At 44.1% G+C, this 24,985-nt stretch overlaps 2 protein-coding genes across 17 annotated transcripts in view; both read right to left on the reverse strand.

The window, feature by feature from the left end:
- The window catches only part of LOC121567563 (histone-lysine N-methyltransferase MECOM), a 160,205-nt gene extending 144,614 nt beyond the window's left edge, over positions 1-15,591 (reverse strand). For all 16 annotated transcript variants that reach the window (XM_041877730.2, XM_041877727.2, XM_041877726.2 and 13 more), the window contains exon 1: positions 14,258-15,591. In XM_041877730.2, the coding sequence (XP_041733664.1) occupies positions 14,258-14,294 (37 nt within the window). In that variant the 5' untranslated portion in view covers positions 14,295-15,591. The remainder of the gene's footprint in view (positions 1-14,257) is intronic.
- Positions 15,592-21,447: 5,856 nt separating this feature from the next.
- Positions 21,448-22,323, reverse strand: LOC121568460 (actin-like). Its single transcript, XM_041878995.1, has one exon. It carries the CDS (start codon positions 22,321-22,323, stop codon positions 21,448-21,450), a length of 876 nt encoding a protein of 291 aa, XP_041734929.1.
- Positions 22,324-24,985: the final 2,662 nt, after the last annotated feature.

Here is a 24,985-nt window from a genome sequence, read left to right on the forward strand (position 1 = left end):
GGAGGACTGTTACACCTCACTGTCACCCACCGCAAACCTAAAGGTCAGGGGTCAGAGTCTAGACAGAGCTGCGTGGCCTAATTACACATGATGAGAAATATAATGGCACCCTATTCCCTATAAATACTTTTGACCAAGCTCCATAGGGCTCATAGGGCTCTGGTCAGAAGTAGTGCACTATATAGGGAACAGGGTGCCATTTGGGATGCAGCCATGGTGGTGGTCCGTACTCAAAAGTATGTTTCATAAAGCTTACTTAACAGACGTTTCGGCTTTGCATCCCTCTTCAGAATTATCTGAATTCACAGGTTTTACGCACCAACCAAACTTCTGGGAGAGTGTGATGGTCTCCTTTTGGTGAGGGGGGAGTAGCGAGTACAAAGTAGTAACCATTGGGCATTTGATAGACAGCTACATAAATCCAGCTGTGACAAGGTTGTTTCACAGGAGTTTAGCATTAACTCTAGTCATTAGTGCTATGTTGTTTATAATGTCACTAATCACATCTATCGTTCTAGAACAAACGTCCCATTTCAGTCCAAGTCGCTGGGGCCTCAAGACCAGGGATGACCAGAGAGCCAGATCTGTCACCGGGATGACCATGTGGTCATAAGGTTGTGACCTCCTGCCACAGGCCGTGGCGCCAGCATAGAGGTGAGAACCCCACAGACGGACTGACAGACAGACAGACTGTCTCTGGACACACAAACACAATTAAGCAGTCGAGACTGCTCATTTTATATAGACATTTAAATTGCGTTCCTGATGACCCCCTAGGCTAGCCAACCCACTCCTACACATGTAGGGAGAGGAGACACAGTGAAAGTGACATGTTGTTTGTGTCCAGTTCCACAGAATCAATACATGGCAGACTGACACACCCTGAAGGATCGCAAGACAACCAACATAAATCATATAGCTGGTCTTGATCGGGGGGGTGGGGGGGGACAGTCTGAACATGTGATAGCTATCAGAGCAGTGGCACCTATAACCCGAGTGGGCCCCAGGGGGCCTGAACCCCAGGAGCCGTATGCCCTTCCACCCACGCTATCCGTTGGCTACTTCTCCCCACTGAATCAGTCCTATGTGTCCCCACAGGGCCACCGTCTACAGGGCTGCATGCCCAAATGTAATGACAATTACATTGGCAGCAGCAGAGCATTTAATCAGAGTCAGCAGGCCATCACTGGAACAGGGGACACCTGTAATAGAATCCCCCCCCCCAACCCCCGCCCCCGTAGACGCACCCCTCGCCTCTTCAAACATTTAAGTCTTTGTCTGAAAGGTTTACATGCCTTTCCGACTGAAAGGTGGCCTGAGACTGATCAAATCACAACCAAGGAATTCGATTTTATTGGAGGGACGATCGAATGCGAACTCCCACAACAACCGTGTTAACACCTGGATCTGGGCAGAACACCCCCGGTACGAGATTGGATTAGCACAGAAACATAAAATAGAAAAGGAAGACGTGCAGAAAATCGAATCGGGACGTTGGTACTCTTGCCTTTCCTTCACTGGTGTGCCTCTGTGCACTGAGCAATTACAAGTGTTGTATGCAAGGGTGGAAATGGGGGAGATACACTCTGCACACTCATCAGTCAAAACACCTGGCAGTCAGCAATACAAAATGTCTATGTTTGCATGTCATTCTCCCAAACATGGATGAGATGGGCAGTACCAGTCTGTTAGTTTTATGAGAGGGTAGAGGCTAACTGGCCAGTATGGCACTGGCACACAGCCAGGCTAAATCTGTTGGCACATAAACTTGAATTGATAACAACAACAAAATATATTTAAATGCATATAGCTGAACTAGGTTAAAGGTCGGGTGATTGGAGGAGAGAGGAGCTTTTACATGGTTCCTATAAAAACAAGCAGCTGAAGCAGAGGTGTCTGGGATGAACTGGGCTGTGAACCTTTAGAGAGACGGACAGAAGATGGAGGACCGGTCCTGAGGGGCCTAACTGTCTGACAGACAGACAGATATATTGGATGGACGGCAGGGTAGACCGACAGACATAAGGGCCACTTGGCACTGAGGGAATGACACGGTGCCAGAGAGACAGATCCATAAAGACTGTATAGGGGGAAGGGATGGAAAGGAAAGGAGATACCTAGTGAGTTGCACAACTGAATGCATTCAACCCAAATGTGTCTTCCGCATGAATCAGAGAGGTTCGGCGGGCTGCCTTAATCGAGGTCCACATCATAGGGGTCAGGGGTCAGACATGTCGTCATGAGTCATCATCAGTCAGTGGTGTCCATGTTGGGGGCGGCTGGGGCATAGCGGAGGGAGACGAATGGAGACGGGACCTAGTGGATGTGCTGAGAGATAGCAGCAGGATAAATGAACGTGTTCTGCTGGGACATCACCCACAGGGAAAAGCACTGTTGTTTTATCTCCGGCTAGAGCCAAAACTGTCGCCCGGCTGTCAATTTGTTCATCAACGTTCCAAAAATGTTAGGAAAACACGGCGAGGGGGGAAGAGATGAAAATGACATTAATTGAGTTATGAAATATGAAACAGTCGTAAAGCGTGTGGAATTTCTTCTGTTAGCGGATCCTTGTTTTACTTCTGGGGGCTGTGTCAACATGACTGGGGGCGGGCGTCCTGGGAGCTGTGGCATTTTCGTAAACATACTTTTTATTCATAAGTGGTGATTATTTTTACGGCTGCGTTTTCCCCCACTGTCCACCAAAACCTTGTACATGGAATTTATAAAACAATGCCAGCATTAAATTATACAATAGGGTTCTCAATCAAACCAGAGTGTGAATGTGTGTATGTGTGTATGTGTGAGGGGGGGCAGTAGTTCATGGTGCGTGGGGGGGTGCATATTTCTCAGAGCACAGCGTCAGAGGAATACCTCCATCTCTCAGCGCCTGACAGCCTCCCCAGAACTGACCTTCAGTTCCATAACTACCTCTTCTCTCCTGCTCTCTCCTCCCTCTCTCTCTCCCTCCCTCTCTTCCTGGTACCCGCAGCAGCCTTTGTCATTGATCGCTGATGCGATTGGCTGCCCACATGCTCAGTAATGACATGCCCGGCCGCACAGATTAAACTGTCAGCTGTTGGCGATTGATGGACGGGCAGAGGGTCCGTGGGCAGACACCCACCTGCAGCACTCTGCCCTGCCCAGCCCTGTACTGCCCATTCCTGCCATGCCTAAACCTGTACTGCTAAACCATGCCCAGCCCTGCTCTGCCCTACCCCGACTAACCCTGCCAAACCATAGGTGTGTGATGAGCCATGCCAGGCCGTCCCCCCAACACCACCAGCATTACTGCCTCCCTCCCTCCCACCCACCCCCACCCACCTCAACCCAGGCCTAGGGCGATCCGCCCTGCTGCTATCCTCAGTCAGGGAGAGAAGAAGGAAACGGAGGGAGGGAGAGCAAGTAGAGCTGTAAATTGAGAGGAGAAAGCTGGTGAGATATTGTAGAAAAAAATGAGGAAGAATGTGCAGAAAGAGAGAGACGGTAAAAAGAAAAAGTGTGTGAGCTTGCCTGTGTGTGAGTGTGTTGCCTTGGGACAGTGGTGGGATGAGCAGCTAGGCTAGGCCAGACTCCAGTCTGTGGGCTGGGCTGAGTTGAGCGCTCGGGGCCCACGCGGCGGCCCTGTGTTGTGCTTGGCTGGCGGTCTGCTAACTGTCAGCGCAGTATCTCTTTACACTGATGAATGGGAAGTTTCCAGGCCGTTCCCAAAGCCTCCGCTCCCCCATTCAGACGCTTCATCCAGGGGAACGCGCAAGAAAACAAGGTCTCCTCCGCCCCGCCAGCGTCCCTTAGGGGCCAGGGGCCAGACCGAGGCGGGACGGGGGTTATATTTAAACTGGCCCTTGTGTGGGGGAGGCAGAGAGAGAGAGAAGAAGAAAGAGAAAAACAGGAGAGAGAGAGAGAGAGAGAGAGAGAGAGAGAGAGAGAGAGAGAGAGAGAGAGAGAGAGAGAGAGAAAGACAAACAGAGAGCGAGACAGAGAGATAGAGAGAGTCAGAGAGAGGGGGGAAAGAGGCTGAGAATGAGTGCAGAGTTTTGAAAAATAATAGTCTTCTGAGCAGAGGGAAACATGTGAATGTCCCGGCTGTAAGGGTCTGGGTTGGGTGTGTGAGCCAGAGATAAAATCGATTAGCTTCTCCAGTGACCCGGTGAACACAGGGGGTCCTGGCCCAGCCTGGGCCCTGACAGAGACATCCATGCCTGGGGCCCCCAGAGTGCCTCTAGAGGTGGTGCCCTCCTGTCAAACTGAGCCCCCAAGCAAAGAAGAAACACACTACCTCACCACTTCACTGCTCTCTGATTCTGAGAGAGAGGGGGGGATAGAGGGCGGAGAGAGAGAGAGAGAGAGAGAGAGAGAGAGAGAGAGAGAGAGAGAGAGAGAGAGAGAGAGAGAGAGAGAGAGAGAGAGAGAGAGAGAGAGAGAGAGAGAGAGAGAGAGAGAGAGAGAGAGAGAGAGAGAGAGAGAGAGAACTGGGGCTGGCTGGTGTCAGTTAGAGTCAGAGTTTAAACAGGGAGGAAGAGGGGAAAGAGAAAGGGAATTGGGCCTGTGTGTCTGCTCCAGAACTGCGGTCCACAATCCATCTCTACTCGACCCAAAGCTGCAACTGTTCCCCAATCTGTACAGCCAGGTCACCTGTGATACAAGTCAGTATTCGACGTCCATCCATGTCTGAGGAAGTCGGGGTATGACGTGGAAATCGGCCACAGTGAATGGGGTTGTGGACAGGAATGGTGGATGGGTTTAAGCATGTGCCTCTGATTCCAAAGGTTGCAAGTTCAACTCCAGCAATAGAAAGTTGTTTTTGAGATTTTTGCTTTAAGCCTAAACCAAATTCCTTACCTTAACCAATCGAAGTTAACGCCCAACCTTAAGATTTTGAAATTCTAAGTTAATACCTAAACTTAACCTTAAACACTTAGAAATTGGATGTTTGCAACAACTTAGCTAGTTGATCTGTAGACTAGGCCCGAGCTCCTCTACTCACACCACACAAAGGCCTCGCTCCACTCACATTACATGACTTCCCTTTAAAGACGGACCTCTTAAAAGAGCACACCTTTTCTTCCCAGCTCATTGTCGAAGATCTGACCTTCGGGTTCACCGAGTGGAAAACAGTGTCCGTGTCAGTTAGCTGCAGCTCTCCTAGCAGTGTTAGAATAATATTGCTGCAGGGCCGGGAGGGATGCTAACGTTAATCAAAGCAGGACATCCTGAGGAGGACGGGTAGGTTCGCTCTACCGCTGGCTTTGTTTTTGTGTTTGTGGATGGGCGACAATCCCAGGAAGCCCAGAGAGAGGCTCATCAAAGTGCCGAGCGGGAGCCACCAGCCGCGAGATTTGCTGGAATGCGCCTCGGAAAGGAATCTCCACTGTCTCTATTGTTCTCCAACGTTTTTCCTCAGTCTCATCATCACAATCACATCACTGCGGCATGTCCAGTAAACCGCCAGGTACGGATGGAGCGCTAATCAGCCAGCCCCGCATTGCTTTCCAACAGGCACATTCTTTCCCCCCACTGCAACCCTGGCCGACCGTCAACACACACACGCGCACACACACACATACACAGGAGGAGGAAATGATCCAGACACATCTCTGAGGACAGGGGGATGACATGTTCCTGTCCCTCACACCTGAGGGGGTCGAGGGGTGCCAGACTACCATGTGGACGTTCTTCACGTCACAAAACATCCGGAACATTCATCAACATATCGCCATTCCAACACTGATAAGACAGAGGCTATCGCCAACAATCAGGTAAAGCTTCCATCAGAAACGACCCCAGGCTTTGATCACACCTCCCTCCCCTCAACTCTCCCATCCTGAGGGGTCAGAGGTCACCGGTTAATGAGGTTCCAGGCTGGATAGTGGGGGCTTGGTGTGGCTGAGATGAAAGGTGTACACTACAGTCCCCCCCCACCCCCCTCCATCCTCCCTCTCACCATTCCTTCTCAGCTACAGATGAGCATGACCTTCTCTCTTCTTCTCCCTCTTTCTTTCCTCCCCTGAGTTAATCATAATCGTGCGCCACAGCCTAGCGGCCTCCAGCTGCAGCCCTGGAGCACTCCCCAATACCCCCCCTCAAATCCGCCCCACCCGTCGGGAGATCCCACTGTGCTGGAACACACTGTTATCGGCGTTCTCACAAAGCGATTGTTGTATAATTCCTGTTTGTGGCTGTGCTCCAGGCCGGTATGACAAAGAAAGGACCCGCTCTGCCGGCAGCACTCCCAATATTTCACAACAGAGACATTATTAAGAACAACATACAAAAATGTATGGACACATGGAGACATATGCAAACACACACACACACACTGTCGTACGCATGCACACGCACACTGTCTGACCGCACACACCTTAGCACACCAGCCAAAACCTATCCCTATGGGGATGTAGCCTACTGTAATGTAGAGGGAGTGAGAGAGTTTACTCACCTGTTGTTCACACATTAACAAACTCACATATACTTATGGCATACACCTGCACAAAAACATAATCAAATCAAATGTATTCGTCACATACACAGTTTACAGCAGGTATAAAAGGTGCAGCGAAATGCTTATGTGCTAGCTCCCTCAACATTGCAGTACACCTGCACAAAAGAGTGAAGGTGTATATAACACTCATAGAAAGCACCAGGTTGTCTTCGATAGCCCTAAGAAAGACAGAAGACTCTTTATTGAATCCACACGTTCCACATCCGCCCCATGCTACAACCCTCCCCAGACCAGAGTGCCTGTAGTAGTGTGACTGAGAGAGGTTGGTGTGACTGTGACTGTGAGGGATTGTGCTAGCATGGTGGTGACACTAGCTGATAGCTACCCTGGGTCCCATCTGTAATGACAAGGAGTTGGCAAGTCGGCACAAACAGATCTGGGATTCAGGCTAGTTGATACCTGTTCCAGGTAATGGATTGGAGCAGCTACATGATTGAAGTCCTTTAATTAAGCTAAGGGACGTATTTTCTCCACAGGCACCAACCATTCATATTGCCTCATTAATAGAGGGGAAAGAGACTGCACAATCAGCAATGTGTAATAACTACTGCACTCAGACACACAAATCAATCAGATGTTTGGGGAACGGTTCGAACCAACAGGAATGGAATCTATTTGAAAATGTTTACACATAAACACACAGTACATGTTTTTCGTACATAAGAGTACATGTTTTTTTTTTTTTACTTTCTCTTATCTCCCTTTTTCGCTCTCTCTCCATCTTCCTCTCTCTGTAACACACACACACGCACACACACACACACACACACACACACACGCACACACACACACACACACACACACACACACACACATATCTATAAAAATATGCTTAGCTTGGGCCTGTTGTTGATAGTGACCTCAGCCTTGGCACCCAAGTGGCCCAGACTGTAGTCGCCGGGCAGACTGTAGCCTTTTGTGTTAACCTCCCTATCTCTAACTCACTGACCTTTGGGAAGAAAGCAGAAATGACTTTTTATTTAGAAGGGGGTAAGGTTAGCTCATTGTTCTGTGTTGGTACGGTTTCCCTGCGGTAAACACACACTGGTTCCCAGGCTTGACATGTGCCCCCCTCCTCCATCCCCCTAGCCTCCTCCCTTGGTGTTCCCACACTCTGGGTTGCCGCACCATAGACCCACCCTCCTCCCTCCCGCCTCACCCTCGTCTCACCCATCACAGCACAGCGCCACGTACACACACACAGAGCACATCACTTGATGCTACAAATACCCTCTCCTTTTTAGCTTCTACTTCACTATATAACAAGCCGCACAAACACACACTCACAAACCTATACACCGTAGGTTTATTTGTCTTTCTTTAAACGGTGATTGGAGATGCCAGACTCTGCAGTGTAGATAGAGTGAGAGGAGAGGATGTTGTGACATGGATCCCTAGGGCTACCCACTGAGTCGGGCCCCCAGGGACCAACTGGGGGCCTAGGGGCTCCTGAAGACCACTGACAGGGCCATCCTTCATAGCCCTGACAACAACACATAAACAAACCACTAACCTAGTGACTAGGCCTACCTGTTTACAGCATAGAGGCATGGTCACAGTGTCATTAACATCAGAGACCTGGTGGGGTGGGGGGAGAGTATTGGGGTATAGAGAGACCCCCTTCTCTGACACAGCGGGTGAGGAGAGGGGACGGGTGACTCATGCAGACGGAGGCGTTGATGGATGAGGGGGACTGTCTCACTGTCACCCTGCACCCCCAGGACCCAATAGGCATACACATTACCACATTTAAACATACACACACTCACACACACACACACACAGTGATGCATTTTTTTTTGCACATACTACACAAGCACAAAACATTAATTGTTACAACGAGCATACACTGAGATGACTGAGAGACAAATACAGTAGCCTACCACTCTTATCTGACATATGGGTTTCTTGACTATTTCAACATCATCTCAAAGTACATTTTAGTGGGATATGACTGGTTTGTTCCCTGACATGCGTTTTCCCCCAAAAAAGTTAAAGGTTTCCTTATGCAACCAAACCATGCAGCCACCACTCTGTCCCAAAAAGACAGCCTACTAATTTGGTTGAGAATGAGAACGGTCTACATTAAAATCCGGCCTATCTATACATTTTGACTAAATATTTAGGCCTATGAATTAACAACTTAATGTATCCCATTTTAGACTTTAGGCCTCTACTTTCAGGAGCTGAAGCAGGAGATAATATAAATATATTCTCGCCCACAGTGCATGTGAAATATGACGAGTTGAGACGGTTCATTGCGCAGAGAAATTCGGAACATTTGTTTACCGACGTTCGGATCTAAACAGAGCGGGAGCGCATGCAAAGAGCGGGAGCTAATGCAAAGAGCGCTGGGACAACGACTATTTAATAGGGTCTCTCAGATCGTGCCCACTCCCTCTCACCTTTTAAATGGCACGATACATTAACCCTTTTAATGAGGTCCACCAGACAAATGTGAGATGCATGGCCCATTGCACAATGCAAGGAGGAAGCAATCATCTGCAAGAAGGAGGCGCTGACAGGCAGAATGCGCCGCGTGCTTTCACACCAACACACACATGCACGTACAAGCGCAGAATTAAAGCCAATTTATGGGCGTGAGTTAACGGGAGTTGGGGGCGGTACGTCCTGTATAAACACAAACTCACTTCCTTGACAACTTCCTTCACAATAGCTCTGCTCTGCTCCGTAAGCGCAAGAGGTATGAAAGCCCTGATGTCTGTGGAGGCTGCATCGCAGTAAATGCTGTACGGCCACTTCAGACATCGGGTTGACCATGCAGTGCCTTTTACACTCTCTCTTAAAGGCGCTGCATGGTCAACCCGACGTCTGCATTGGCTGTACAGCATTTACGGTGATATGGCTTCTGCAGAAGTCAGGGCATTTATACTTCTTGCGTTTCACTGAGCAGAGTAGAGCTGTTGTGAAAGAAGTTGTCAAGGAAGTAAGTTTGTGTTTATACAGGACGTCCCGCCCTCACCTACCGTCATATATACACAAACAAAACTGGCTCACATGAGGACCACCACAGGAATGGAAGACCCAGATTTACCTCTGCTGCAGAGGATAAGTTCATTAGAGTTACCAGCCTCAGAAATTGCAGCCCAAATAAATGCTTCACAGAGTTCAAGTCACAGGCACATCTCAACATCAACTGTTCAGAGGGGACTGTGTGAATCAGGCCTTCGTGGTCGAATTGCTGCAAAGAAACCACTACTAAAGGACACCAATAAGAAGTCGAGACTTGCTTGGGCCAAGAAACACGAGCAATGGACATTAGACCGGTGGAAATGTGTCCTTTGGTCTGGAGTCCAAATTGGAGATTTTTGGTTCAATCCACTGTGTCTTTGTGAGACGCGGTGTGGAAGAACATATGATCTCCGCATGTGTATTTCCCACCATGACGCATGGAGGAGGAGGTGTTATGGTGTGGGGGTGCTTTGCTGGTGACACTGTCTGTGATTTATTTAGAATTCAAGGCACACTTAACAAGCATGGCTACCACAGCATTCTGCAGCGATGCACCATCACATCTGGTTTGGGCTTAGTGGGACTATCATTAGTTTTTCAACAGGACACACCTCCAGCCTGTGTAAGGGCTATTTTACCAAGAAGGAGAGTGATGGAGTGCTGCATCAGACGACCTGGCCTCCAGAATCCCCGACCTCAACCCAATTGAGATGGTTTGGGATGTCGGACCGCAGAGTGAAGGAAAAGCAACCAACAAGTGCTCAGCATATGTGGGAACTCCTTCAAGACTGTTGGAAAAGCATTCCAGGTGAAGCTGGTTGAGAGAATGCCAAGAGTGTGCAAAGCTGTCATCAAGGCAAAGGGTGGCTATTTGAAGAATCTCAAATATAAAATATATTTTGATTTGTTTCACACTTTTTTGGTTACTACATGATTCCATATGTGTTATTTCATAGGTTTGATGTCTTCACTATTATTCTACAATGTAGAAAATAGTAAAAATAAATAAAAACCCTGGAATGAGTAGGTGTGTCCAAACTTTTGACTGGTACTGTATGTCTGAAAAGACACGTTCATATACGTGTGAATAAACCAAAAGTCTGTTGTTTTAAATACATGGGGGTGCATGGAAAAAAAGTGGTGCACCGTGGGTCAGACATCTCACACTACCCCCTGAGCATATAGTTGAGAGGCACTTTGGTTACTAACGTTAGGCCTATAGTCCTAGCCTAGATATGACATTAGGACAAATAATTTGTCTTCGTTTTTTTGTTGGGGGGGGGGCACGAGGGGTGAGTTTGAGTGGACCCCCATATGACATCTGAACTAATCTTCCCCCACCAATCACACTTCTATTACCACCTCCCTGCCTACCAACTCCCCTTCCATTAACTCACTCCACTCTGTTTTATCATCTGCTTGCCATGCGCACATCAATCGAGCTCAAGCACAAACACTCTTTGTGGCGCATGACCAGTCTCTGAACAGAACTTATCGGGACAGGCCGCACACTGAACACATTTACCGGCAGACCTCTTATGGGGAGTCTGGGAATTTAAATATTCACTGTTGACATTGTGCAGTGCTGGCTACAGGCCAGAACGGCCCAGTTCCCGGGGGAACCTGGGCCGAGCTATCAGAACATTCTCTCCCACTGACTTAATAGGTAGCCTAGAAATCTTCCTCTTACATCTTGCGTAAATAATAATCTTTAAATATGCCTCAAATTATCCCCCCTATTCTCAGATTATAAGTAATGATTTAGAACTATGCCTGGAACTGGAAGGGCCGATTCCTTCAAGGGACTGTTAATATTTAGGCCGATTGCAGCAGGCGCCAAAACCACTACTAAATGCACTACTAAACCATTGTTGCTGTGTGTGTAACTATGCCAATACTGGGCCATGTTGCCATAAACAACAGTCTGTAAGAGATCCTAATGAGAGCGGACCGTCTGCTGGGTTTATTTCATATCGTCACGACCGATCCTCGGTGCCAAAGGCCAAAGGGACCGCAATGACACCGAAGCTCACGAGACAAGTCCATGAAGCACAGGAAATAAATAATTACAATGTCCCTGTCTGTATAGCTCTTAAAGTTCTTCCTGACAAACTTTTCACATTAAAAGTAGGCCTATGGTTATAAAGCTCTTCGACTCGCATTGGTGCTGTCAATTCAATGTGACTCATTCAAGTGTATTTTGAATGTCAAAACTAATTGTCCAATAATTTCCCTTCGGAATATATTTTGGTGAGCAATTTGAAACATACTGACAATCTAATAGCCAACCAAAAATAATAAAATGGAGCATTCGTTAGTAAACTTAAAAAACCTTTGCACATCTACGAGTGATCCAGACCACTCGTAGAGCAGCCAAAATGCATCATTAGATGTTTTTTTGCCCTTCCACGTCACTTTATTCACAGAAGATCTTCGCTAAACATAGAATCAAGATGTTTAGGCTATCTGCCTGGCTGTGACTGCCAGGGCCGGCTCTAGGAGTGACATAAGTGGTCGCTTAGGGCACCTGGCCGATAGAGGGCCCCCGACCAAAAAAGTATAAAATATATATATTAGATATTTATTATTTTGGGGGGAACTCAGTTGGGGTCTCAATTTACTGTTGTGAGTTAGAATAGTAGAATACACAAGGTGAAATGTCGATATCTAGATCAGAAGTTTTTATCTTGTTATGTCAGTCACTGACAGTCACTCAATTAGCCCATGTCAGCTAACAATTTTTAGATTGGTAAATTAGTCTAGCCAGCTATCTAAACTTGTAGTAATCATGGTTGAATTACACGTGCTCAATGATGTGACCAATCTGTGATTTAGTGCATTATTATTGTGTTAGCCGCCTCAATAGCCTATTTGCAGCCATATGTGGTAATATGTCTCTAGGAGCTGATCCACCGTCAGTATTATGGAATAAATGTAATGGTATGGTATGATTTGAATGGAGAAAGCTGATCCGAGAGCAGCGCTGCTTTTCTTTCCATCCTATCAGTATCGACACATGGTCTAACAACGCACATAGCAAACGTTCTTTCTACGTGCTTGTTTGGGAAACACTTAGAAAGTTCGTTCATAAATAACGATGCATCTGGTACGATTATCGTTATGTTACATCGCAACTGGAAACGATGCCCAGAATTGTTTCAACTAACAAAACACTCACCATTCGATTTTCAAAATAAAACTGCTGGTTGGATGAGTGTCATCCACTGAGTGTGTAGGCCTAAATAAATTAATATCCTAAAGAGGAAAGGGTTTTAAGGTCATTTCTCCTCTGCCTGAGCTCCAGGAAGGTCCAGAGAAATTATCCATTTGTAGCAGGAATAGATGTTATAGCCAGAAAGTTACACACACATAATAACATGACTGTCAGGTGTCGCGGACGTTTATTGAAAGAATAACACGCGCGACCCATGACTCCAGGACTGCAACCTACCAGTGTTGACCTGTGGCTACACTGTTGTCCAGACATGAGAAAACAATAATTCAAAACATTCAAATTATATACTTAAAATTAGAAAACGTGTTTTTCTCTCTGTATATACACATTCATAATAGTTAAACACAATTGAAAATATTACTGACTCAGAAAATTCAATTAAATTGCAATAGGCCTATACACAATTTGAAATATTTATCGAAAACGTTTACTTGTGTAGCATAAACTACTAGCTACATCATCCGCTTGACATTTTGCTGAGAGAGATAGGCCTACATTTTATATAAACATTGTAGTGCATTTTGGTAGATTGCCGTAGACCACAATAAAAGTTTATTGGAGTAAACACCTTTTACCCAAATCAGTGTGTTGCTCCCTGGGGGTTGAATTGCTTTCAGAACTCAGACTAATAATTTTACCGATTCATTCAATTACAAAAATACTTTATTAGGCTACTGAATATTGGTGTTTAAAACCTCCGTTCCCTTCAATGTGCAGTGCTAAAACACAAACAACTTCAATTTATTAAGGTGCCGGAGGCAATCCTTGATCTAGAACTGTCATTACATTTCTGCATAACATAAAGATGTAAACACGTTTTGTACCCAGACCGTAACATTAATTTTATAACAAAGATTATTTACTCGTTGCACAAACGAAATACACCATAATACAGATACAATACAGCGTAATAAACCAAGTCTATAACGTAATGATAGGTAGAGCGAACACACCATTAGCATTTATTCTAGGCTACATCAGAAAAGGCAAAAATATATATTTTGGGCATTTGTCGCTGCGCCAGCAATGGTACCTGATTATATTTAAATGCATAAGTCCTTCATTCTGGATCTTTCGTTTCGGAAGTCTGAATGAGCCAACCTGCCTTTTCAAAGTTGCTCCTGCAAATTGAAGTGTCCAGAAACCAAGTGCGTGTAACAACAGCGTAGCAGGACGCGACGAGAATTGGCCAACGCTTTAGCGCCCACTATACAAAGCACAACCCAATAACGATAGTAGTTCGTTCCCTGAGAAGTGCCTCTCCTGTTTGCACAACTTTTTATTACTTATAACGCCAATTGCATTTTTCAGAATTAGGGAAACGAACTGGCACTGACAGCATCAACTCGAAACAGCTGAACCAACTTCTTCTCCAAACTGTACCGCTGCTCAGTCGTGAGTGGGGGCTATTTTCTACTGACACTCATGTAAGCAAGATACAATATATTGTACGTCGTTTTTAGATGCGAAACAGCATTGATATCTGAGATATAGCTACACATTTACAAGATGGCAGTTTCAAAAGGCAAAGAAAGGGATATTGCACCTACTTGTGGCCAGTTTCCGTGCCCTGCCTTTGGACCTCATGATGCCAGTCTTTCGGCGTGGGTTTGTTAGATTTTTTCTTGGATCTTTTCCTCCTTTTTCTTTTTTCTCTGTCCTTTTCTCTGTGTTTCTCAATCCAGACTCGCTATCTCTCCAGCATTGTCAGTTTGGACACCTTCGCACATGCGCATAACCAAACTACCAGCACCACCAAAAAAGTTTGGAACGATTTATCACTTGTTATGACTGATTTAGTCAGATGGCAATCGCAGAGAGATCCCTTCGTGTCAGATATTTAAAGATCACTGAGTCAGAAACAGAGTCGACACGACCTCGGATCTATGGAGAGCCGGAGACATTAATTATAATGAACTATTCTCAAACCCTCACCATGCATGCCTACCTTTTGAGTTTAAATGAAATCACATTCATCAATGTTCGGCTAAATTACTAATGTGAAACATTTTCATTAAATGTTTTATACGTTTTAATTGTGTTTTGCCCATCACAGTGAACACTAGGAAATGAATGAACCCCTCCTCCCCTCCCCTGGTATGTGGGCAGTCGAACTGACAGCTCTAATATGAGGCTGTCCGATGCTTTTTTTTTTTGTGAAGTGGTGACAATTATTAATCTGTTTAATACTTTGAATTAATACCTCTTTCTGCTGACGTGCATGCGTAAATTCCATCGCTTACATGCAAATTGATAACCAAAATCAATGTTGTTGAGCTCGAATAGTCTATTATAACTTTTGGGTAAAGCTGATGCACAATTGAAATGGTTTGCTTTGCTTCACTCTCATCGGATTTGGGCAACACTGTATCAACATAAGACTGATCCAATGAACCTAACAATGAAAACCCCAACAATCTTATTGGGCTATTGCAGTACAGTCGTAGTGGAGAGATATTAACTGCAAGGTGTATTTGTCTATTAATTCAAACTGAGTATAATTAAGGTAATTGCTCATTAATTAGATCCGCATGAGGTCATGTTGATCTTGCACGTGAACCCTTTAATGGCTTGTGAACTCGATTTATTGATTCCAAAGCATGTTGAAATTGATTTAAGTAATGAATTGTAAAGGACAAAAATAAGACATCCCTTTGGCCGATGTCCAATATACCTTTCAATATGGCAAATTAGTCAAATCAAGTATACGCCTATAGGTAGGACCCCATTTATGCTAAGATACCTCTGAAATCGGATTTCTAGTGTAAAGGCGGTGGATATGTTCTTGATAACTGTGGGAAATTAAGTCAGTACCACAGTATCAATAGAAAATGTGCGTGGTGTGTGTGTGTGTGTTATCCAATTCAGTCAAATACATTTGCTGTCAAACTATATGTTAAATGTTCATAAAGGTGTCATTAAGGAAAATACTGTCTCAAGTTATTCATCCAACATACTTATAGTTTAGAGAAATCACCAAGTAATTTAAGTCACCAAGTCAAGAAAGGTTAATATAGGTACTTTATTGTGGGTATACCTCAGCCTAGCCCCAAAGTAATGACATAAATGGTGCTATTAAGTACACGGTGTGCTGGAGAGGGTGGCTTGCGACGCAGGCATGCAGCCTTTCAAACCCACAGCTACAGCTCAAGGCAGCGCGCTCAATTAGCCTAAATGGAAACAGTTTTCATTCATTGCAATAACTCACTGTTCTCGAGACCACTTTCAGAATACATACTTTATTATGATACGTTGACCCGGAGGCGCGGAATGGCAGGACCAGAGAACGCTGGAGAGATCTGTGCAGCCCAGTGGGTTGTAATTATTAGACATTCATTGGGTTCAAGAACCTTTGCAAGTATAGCTAAATTATTAGCTTGCTTGTCCTATAGTTCGAATTTAAATCCCATCAAAAAAAGTGGCTGGGCAGTTCACAACGTTAGGATCCTATTTTAACCTAATGAAATGCGTTACCTTGGGTAATTTCTGCAGAAAATAAGAAATGCATGTTAATATCTGGTAATTGATTGTTTATTTCAATTCATTTAGTTATTTTGGGGAGGTTGTTTAGGTGTTAAAATAAATACATAATTTGTATAGGAGCTGTCGAAGCCAGACTAAAAGTGAGAAGCGAGCCTCGAGCACAAGGAAATTACCGCGCACCCGCGTGACCTTTGAGCAAGGTAATCAATCAAGTGATCAACAGGAATATTGTATCAATGCTATGCCCAGCCAAGACGTTTCTGAAATAAAATATGGAGATGGACAACGACGATAAAGCGTGTAGACTATACTATAAAATACAAATAATAATACGGTATACATACTCCCATCACATTTGCAAGAACATTACAACAACCATTTGTCAAGTCAATTGTTGTATGTGCCTAATAATTATGCATGAGCAGTATTTTGATTTATAAAACATATACTTTTTATTATGATAACACTAATAACAAAAGCATTTTAAATAGGCCTACAAATAAAACGTCTATATAAATAAACCACTCTAACAACAATAATAATAATAATAATAATAACACATATTAACAACAATAACAATAATAATAACAATAATAATACTATTAATAATAATAGCCTAATAATAATAGTTATTATTATAACTTGTTTTATAACTCTTATATGTGCAACTGCTTTTGAATCTGATACTGGTGCCTAAACATTTTATGCTTTTGACCAAAACGTGTGCTGGTTGTTAGAATAATCATGCCATACTGCCTGTGTTCTTACAACCATTATTTCACCTATAACTTCGTGAGTATAATCATATTACCATAATTTCCTGCTCTTATTCAATTGTAATAATTCATATAATGCCTGATGTGAAACCATTTTCTAAGGAGTGTGAAAAGGACGGGAGTGGAGCACGCTAGTGCGGCGGTGAGCAGTGCCCCTTCATGGAGAGAAGTGAGAGTATTTTATAACCTATACCGACCCCTGAGCTCTGGTACCGACACCCATTCAACACAATTTACATTGCCAAAGCACCACGGGGAACTTTCTGCTTTTTTCCCCCGTTAGAGTAGAAATAAGAAGAAATAATCTGGAACTGTTCGCGCCTGGATTTTCACTCCATTGAAAAGCCTCCAGAAAGTATGTGACGATGGCTGTGGGGTGATCCGGGAGCGGGGCTAGGCCCCACATCCATGAATTGGAGAATGTAGCTTTTTTGTTGTTGTTGTATTTTAAACCCCTTTTCTCCCCTAACACCTGAAACAGCTTTTTCCTGCAATCTAGAGCCATAATTATTATGCTTAATTATATGTAAAACAATGTAAACATATTTTTCTGCATGTCTAAGCAAACTTATTGAGCTGTCTGTATCCTCCTGACAAAACTACATATGCTTCTCTGAATCTCTGCTAAAATCTGGGTAAAAGATTGAAAGGAATGTGAGTCTTATTCAGTACATTTTGTTATTTCTTGCTTTTCTAAAGTCTATCAACCTTGCCAGCAGGCATGCCAGCTAAGCTAGTTAGACAAGCTAGCTACTCTAACTTGATTGATAGCCTGAAATGGCTTCTTGGTAGCTAGTTATGAATTTGGAAGATTCGGGAACCTATCTGGGCTAGCTTACGCCAACTTCATAAATGTGGCTAGTAGTATTACAGAGAAAAAACAAACAAACAAAAACAACGGACAAAATCAATGGGCATGAGCACCTTATGAGCACTTCAGTTTCCAAATCTTTTTGCCCCCAGTACAGCCTCAATTCGCCGGGGCATGGACTCTACAAGGTGTCAAAAGCATTCCACAGGGATGCTGGCTCGTGTACACTCCAATGCTTCCCACAGTTGTGTCAAGTTGGCTGGATGTCCTTTGGGTGGTGGACCATTCTTGATACACATGGGAAACTGTTGAGCGTGAAAAACCCAGCAGCGTTGCAGTTCTTGACAAAAACTGGAATGCCTGGCATATCACGGTCAAAGGCACTTAAATCTTTTGTCTTGCCCATTCACCCTCTGAATGGCACACATACACAATCCATGTCTCAACTGTCTCAAGGCTTAAAAATCCTTCTTTAACCTGTCTCCTCCCCTTCATCAACACTGTTTAAAGTGGCTTTAACAAGTGACATCAATAAAGGATCATAGCTTTCACCTGGATTCACCTGGTCAGTCTATGTCATGGAAAGAGCAGGTGTCCTTAATGTTTTGGACACTCAGTGTCCCAAAATAGTCCCAAAATAGATGCACCAATCGCAGATTGCTGCTTCAAGCATGTCCTAAATGGTCTACTGATAATTAGTTAAAATAATTTAGAAATGTTTGCAAATTTATAAAAAATGAAATACAGAAATATGTCAGTTACATAAATATTCACACCCCTGAATCAATACATGTTAAAATCACCTTTGGCAGTGATTACAGCTGTGAGTTTTTATGGGTAAGTCTCTAAGAGCTTTGCACACCTGGATTGTACAATATTTGCCCATTATTCTTTTCAAAATTCTTCAAGCTCTGTCAAATTGGTTGTAGATCATTGATAGACAACCATTTTCATGTCTTGCCATAGATTTTCAAGCAGATTTAAGTAAAAACTACCATACCCCGTTCAAAGGCACTTAAATCTTTTGTTTTGCCCATTCACCCTCTGAATGGTACACATACACAATCCATGTCTCAGTTGTCTCAAGGCTTAAAAATCCTTATTTAACCTGTCTCCTCCCCTTCTTAATACACAGATGGAAGTGGATTTAACAAATTACATCAATAAGGGATCATGGATTCACCTGGTCAGTCAATGTCATGGAAAGAGCAAGTGTTTCTAATGTTTTGTACACTGAGTGTATATTAGATACCCACCTTTGTCACGGCAACTGGTTTGATAGATTCAATGGATTATATCAAACAAAGCTATGCTACATTCACCTTTGAAGGTAAATAATGTACTTACATTCAGTAATCTTGCTCTGATTTGTCATCCTGATGGTCCCAGAGATAAAATGTAGCATAGCTTTGTTTGATATAATCCATTTTCATATTCAAATGTAGGAACTAGGTTCCCTGGGAGTGTGTAAACTTACATTTTTTATTACATAGCATTTTTATATGTTCACTATAGTTATGTACTTGAAAATGTATAAATTGACCAAATCGGAAAATGTGGGAAAACTCCTGGCAGACTTGATACAAAATATTGTTATTACACTAGATTCCTACATCACTTTCTGCTCTTTCTCTTGCACTTCAAAGATGATGCAACATAAGAAATATTAGAAAACACATGTTTTTTTGTTTGTATTATCTTTTACCAGATCTAATGTGTTATATTCTCCTACATTAATTGCACATTTCCACAAACTTCAAAGTGTTTCCTTTCAAATGGTACCAAGAATATGCATATCCTTGCTTCAGGTCCTGAGCTACAGGCAGTTAGATTTGGGTATGTCATTTTAGGCGAAAATTGGGGAAAAAAAGGGTACGATCCATGAGAGGTTTTAAGTAGCTAATAAAGTATTAGTGACTGTGATTGCAATAAGTCTTTACGCAAGGCTTTCATTTGCTGCCATGTGATTCAAGCAAGGAGTTCTTGGTTCAATTGAATACAGTCGTGTTTAAGACAAAATATATTTTATGAGCTTGGTAGAGCACAACCCCTGCATTTGAACAAATAAGACACATCTGCATTGTGGCGACAATAGAGAAACCTAAGAAAATGCACCAAGACAGAGTATCATAACAATGCACATGACGCTGTGGAGAAAATGTGAGCAAATACAATCTAAGTACTGTAGGCTACAGTATCAAAATACCGTTTTGTGCTTTAACAAAATAATATCTCTTTGCGCATCAAAGTGTGCATCTCTGCATCATCAACAGTCAACTAAGAGCAATGACACATTGGCATATAGTTTATAGCACTGCAACCAAATATTCTCCCCAAACCATTTGTCTGTTTATTGAGATCGTATTCAATTCATGTAATTTCTGTAACATAATTTGCTTTTTTAAATAAGCAATTTACCTTGGATAGAAAAGCAAATAATATATATATATATATATATATATATATATATATATATATATATATATATATATATATATATATATATATATACTGTATCTTAATGTCTGACACAGAAAACGAGGCCTAGAACTACTAAAGGCAAAACACACAGGTTTGCAAGGACAATTTCTGCACGTAGACCGTCTGCTATAGCAAGTGTATACGTAATTTGGATTTGGAGGTGTTAAAATTCTTTAAACGCTTTAAAAGAGCTATAGTAAATTACACCCAACCCAACAACAAGTGTGTGCAATAATGACAGATTCTTAGACTTCAATATTTCTAACGTTTGTTGCTGCCTAATATTGTACCGCCATCTAGTGCTCAATAAGCGGCACAGTTTACAATAATGCAATGAAACAAACTACTTTCTAAACGTACCTATAAATAATATATTCTACAACAACTGAGGTATAGATATGTAGATAACACTTGCAATACGATGAGGGTAATGTATAAATTCAACGCTGGTATTTCAGGAGCAAGCAAACTCTATTGACATCTTGGTAAGGCAGATAGTTGAGTGCATTTTAACAGCGATTCCCGGTAGGCCTATCTAGGGGGCGTATTACGATGCGCTCTCGAGACAATCTGGAGAAGTATTTATGGACATGGTGTGGCGGGGATGTCTACGGGCAGTCGTTTATCCTCGAACTCAGCAGCTCGATTAGGTCACAGACAGGTTACAGAACCGTCCTCATCAATTCTGATTGACTTTTCCATTGGACAAGTCTCTTCAACTAAGAGACCTGACAACTAATCAATCCGTCATTCAATCAGTGTTATTTATCTGGGGTTTCCCGTAAGAGCAGACTGGAGTGGGATGCTCGTCAGTTTCCCGGTTGCAGTGGCTTAATAGTTTCTGGAGACCATGCATAAAGGAATCAGACAGCTGTGTGTGCCATGGTCACAGAAAAGTTCCAAAAAACATTCGTTATTATAAGCACTGAATCAAACAATTTCATTTCAATACCAAACAAGAGCTCTTATTCTCATTGGCCAATGCGTTTTTACTATTTGAGATTTTTCTTTCCAGTGTAAACCTATGCCTGTCCCCTTGCAGCCTAGGCTATATCCAAGTTATTTTGTGCCTTATTAAATAAACCATTCATTTTCCTTGGGAAACGTTTAGAAAAATACCTTTAATCAGAATCAGTGTTTCATTGAATTGTCTCTGGTGAGCAGGCCAGGGAAAGGCATCAGGCATCACTCAGAAGCACTTGTGATGGATCACGTTGGACCCCATCTCCTGGTACTCCAAGGCACTGATACACATGTCTCCAAAGATGGAGAGAGAGGACAGGAAGGAGCCCCCCAGCCAGGCAGTATCCATCACAGGGACTGGCCCAACGTGGTCCCCTGGCGGGGCCAGAGCCGAGGCCTCCTCCCTCAGTCTGTGGCCCATCCTGGGAAGGAGGCTGGAGCCCCCGGCCAGGACGGCATTGTCTAGGAGCAGCTGCCGCAGGTCTACATCGCTCTCCAACACAGAGCTCACCAGGAGGCTAGGGATGCCTTGTGTCACCATGCGGACAGTCTGAGGAGAGAAGAGGATCTCGGGCGCCCCGAACCTCTCGCTGCCGATCCTCAGCATCTGTTCATCGGGGAGCTGGTAGTCCGCATCGGCGCTGTTGATGATGGTTGTGGCTGTCTCTGAGGAGGGGTCAGTGGATACGTAACACATCTCCTCCTTGATGTTTGTCACAGTGTCATGTTCCTGTGTGGCGCTGGAGAACTGTGCTCCGGATTCCTTCAGCAGCAGAGCCAGGCGGGCCGTGACATCCTGCCCTCCCAGGCCCAACTGACGCACAGCGTGGGGGAGGCAGTGGCCCTCGAACACTGGGACAGCGTGGGTGACGTCGTAGCCACAGTCCACCATGCAGCCGGTCACCCTGCCTGAAGACAGCAGGGCCAGGAGCGACTGAGGGGCCAGGTACAATGCAGGGACGCCCAGCCCCTCGAACATCATCTTGCAGGTCCTTTCCCTGTCCGAATGGGTGGTCAAGGGGAACTCAGTCAGCAAAACTGGGCTCTCACTAAAGGGGGTCTTCACACGGGTGCCGAAAGAATAGCCCCAAGTGGCCTCCATATCAGCCCATGATACCACCCTCCCACGCTTCATGGGATGAATCACAGACAAGTCGTCTCTCCTCACCCATGCCTCATCTCCAAAGCAGAGCTCTCCTTCACTAGAGTTGCTCTCAGATCTGCCAGTGACATTTTTACAGATCAGACTAGGCTCTGTACTGCCAGAGGTCCCAACTCTTATCTGGTCAGTTCCATTGTCAATCACAACTGCAGGTGGCAAATGTGCCATTTCTCTCTCAATTCTAGCAGCAGCAAGTATGAGAAGAGTGCCCACAAATATGAAATAAAGTTATGCCTTATTACAGCCCCCCTTCTGAAATGACTATCACTTTGTGATACATTACCAAGTACCTCAGCAATGAAAACTTTCTGATTTCAGAACAGATTAGAACACCATTATGATGTCACAACCACTTTCTCCTCTAGTTACAATGTGCGTGTATCCGGATCGGTGACAATGGGCGACTTCAATTTGCATCGCCCGGTGCCATAGTTGTCATATATGCTGATATCATGGCAAGAGTAAATAGCTGCATGTTACTCAGCAGATAAGAAGAACATGAAATCGCTACACTGCCAGTTTGTGTCCTGCTTATGTTTGCAGTACTGACAATAAAGTTTGTATGAACATGTCGATAATGTATTTTGTGTAAAATATGTAAATAACTGCATGTAGCCTACTCCCCTCTTGAAAAAATAACCCCTAAGCTTATGCTTACTGAGGCATGGAATGCAATTGTTCAAACAGTTTTGTGTACAACATGAAGTTTGTAGGAAATTGTGGTCATGCTTAATCGCCTACTGAGGGAATGCAATAGTTTGAACAGTTTTGTGTACAACATGAAGTTTTATAGGCTACACCAGTGACTAGACAAAGGCGATTAAGGAGGGGGGAGCGGCAGCGGAGCACAGCAGCTATGTAGCCAGTGGAGTGGGCACAGCCTTGGTTTCTCAAATGACTGCCTCGCCTGGTTCACCAACTACTTCTCAGATAGAGTTCAGTGTGTCAAATCGGAGGGCCTGTTGTCTGGACCTATGGCAGTCTCTATGGGGGTGCCACAGGGTTCAATTCTTGGGCCGACACTTTTCTCCGTGTATATCAATGATGTCGCTCTTGCTGCTGGTGACTCTCAGATCCACCTCTACGCAGACGACACCATTTTGTATACATCTGGCCCTCATTGGACACTGTGTTAACAAACCTCCAAACGAGCTTCAATGCCATACAACAATCCTTCAGTAGCCTCCAACTGCTCTTAAACACTAGTAAAACTAAATGCATGCTTTTCAATCGAACGCTGCTGGCACCCGCCCACCCGACTAGAATCACCACTCGACGGGTCTGACCTAGAGTATGTGGACAACTACAAATACCTAGGTGTCTGGTTAGACTGTAAACTCAACTTCCAGACTCACATAAAGAATCTCCAATCCAAAGTTAAATCTAGAATCGGCTTCCCTATTTCGCAACAAAGCCTCCTTCACTCATGCTGCCAAACATGCCCTCGTAAAACTGACTATCCTACCGATCCTTGACTTCGCGAAGTCATTTACAAAATAGCCTCCAACACTCTACTCAGCAAATTGGATGTAGTCTATCACAGTGCCATCCGTTTTGTCTCCAAAGCCCCATACACTACCCACCACTGTGACCTGTACGCTCTTGTTGGCTGGTCCTCACTACATGTTCGTCGTCAAACCCACTGGCTCCAGGCCATCTATAAATCACTGCTAGGCAAATCCCCGCCTTATCTTAGCTCATTGGTCACCATAGCAGCACCCACCCGTAGTCTGCGCTCCAGCAGGTATATCTCACTGGTCATTCCCAAAGCCAACACCTCCTTTGGCCGCCATTCCTTCCAGTTCTCTGCTGCCAATGACTGGAACGAATTGCAAAAATCTCTGAAGCTGGAGACTCTTATCTCCCTCAATAACTTTAAGCATCAGTTGTCAGAGCACCTTACCGATCACTGCACCTGTACACAGCCCATCTGAAATTAGCCCACCCAACTACCTCATCCCTATATTGTTATTTATTTTGCTCTTTTGCACCCCAGAATCTCTATTTGCACATAATCTCTTGCACATCTAGCATTCCAGTGTTAATACTATTGTAATTATTCTGCACTATAGCCTATTTATTGCCTTACCTCCATAACTTGCTACATTTGCACACACTGTATATATATTTTCTGTTGTATTTTTGACTTTATGTTTTTTTACCCCATATGTAACTCTGTGTTGTTTTTATTGCACTGCTTTGCTTTATCTTGGCCAGGTCGCAGTTGTAAATGAGAACCTGTTCTCAACTGGCTTACCTGGTTAAATAAAGGTGAATAAATAAAAAATAAATAATAAAAAAGAATTCCTGTACATGCGCAGAAATATCCGTATTTTTAGCCTGGGCAAATTGGGATACAGAAACTCTGTATCCGTCGCCACTCCATACAAGGCCTCTAATAGTCTTGATCCCAGCGCATCTCGGAAAACGAGGCTACAATCATGTAACGAACCTACTTCAACTATCGTTACTTCCGTTTGGAGCGCATCACTTGTCTCCGTGCTACGCGGTTTGTTGCTGCTTGGCTACCTGCCAAACTTGACTTTTTTAAAACCATTTAATCTATGTTCATTTAACACATTTTACCAATGTCTTAGTTGTT

Source organism: Coregonus clupeaformis, chromosome 6 (genome assembly GCF_020615455.1).
Source record: "Coregonus clupeaformis isolate EN_2021a chromosome 6, ASM2061545v1, whole genome shotgun sequence".
NCBI lineage: Eukaryota > Metazoa > Chordata > Actinopteri > Salmoniformes > Salmonidae > Coregonus > Coregonus clupeaformis.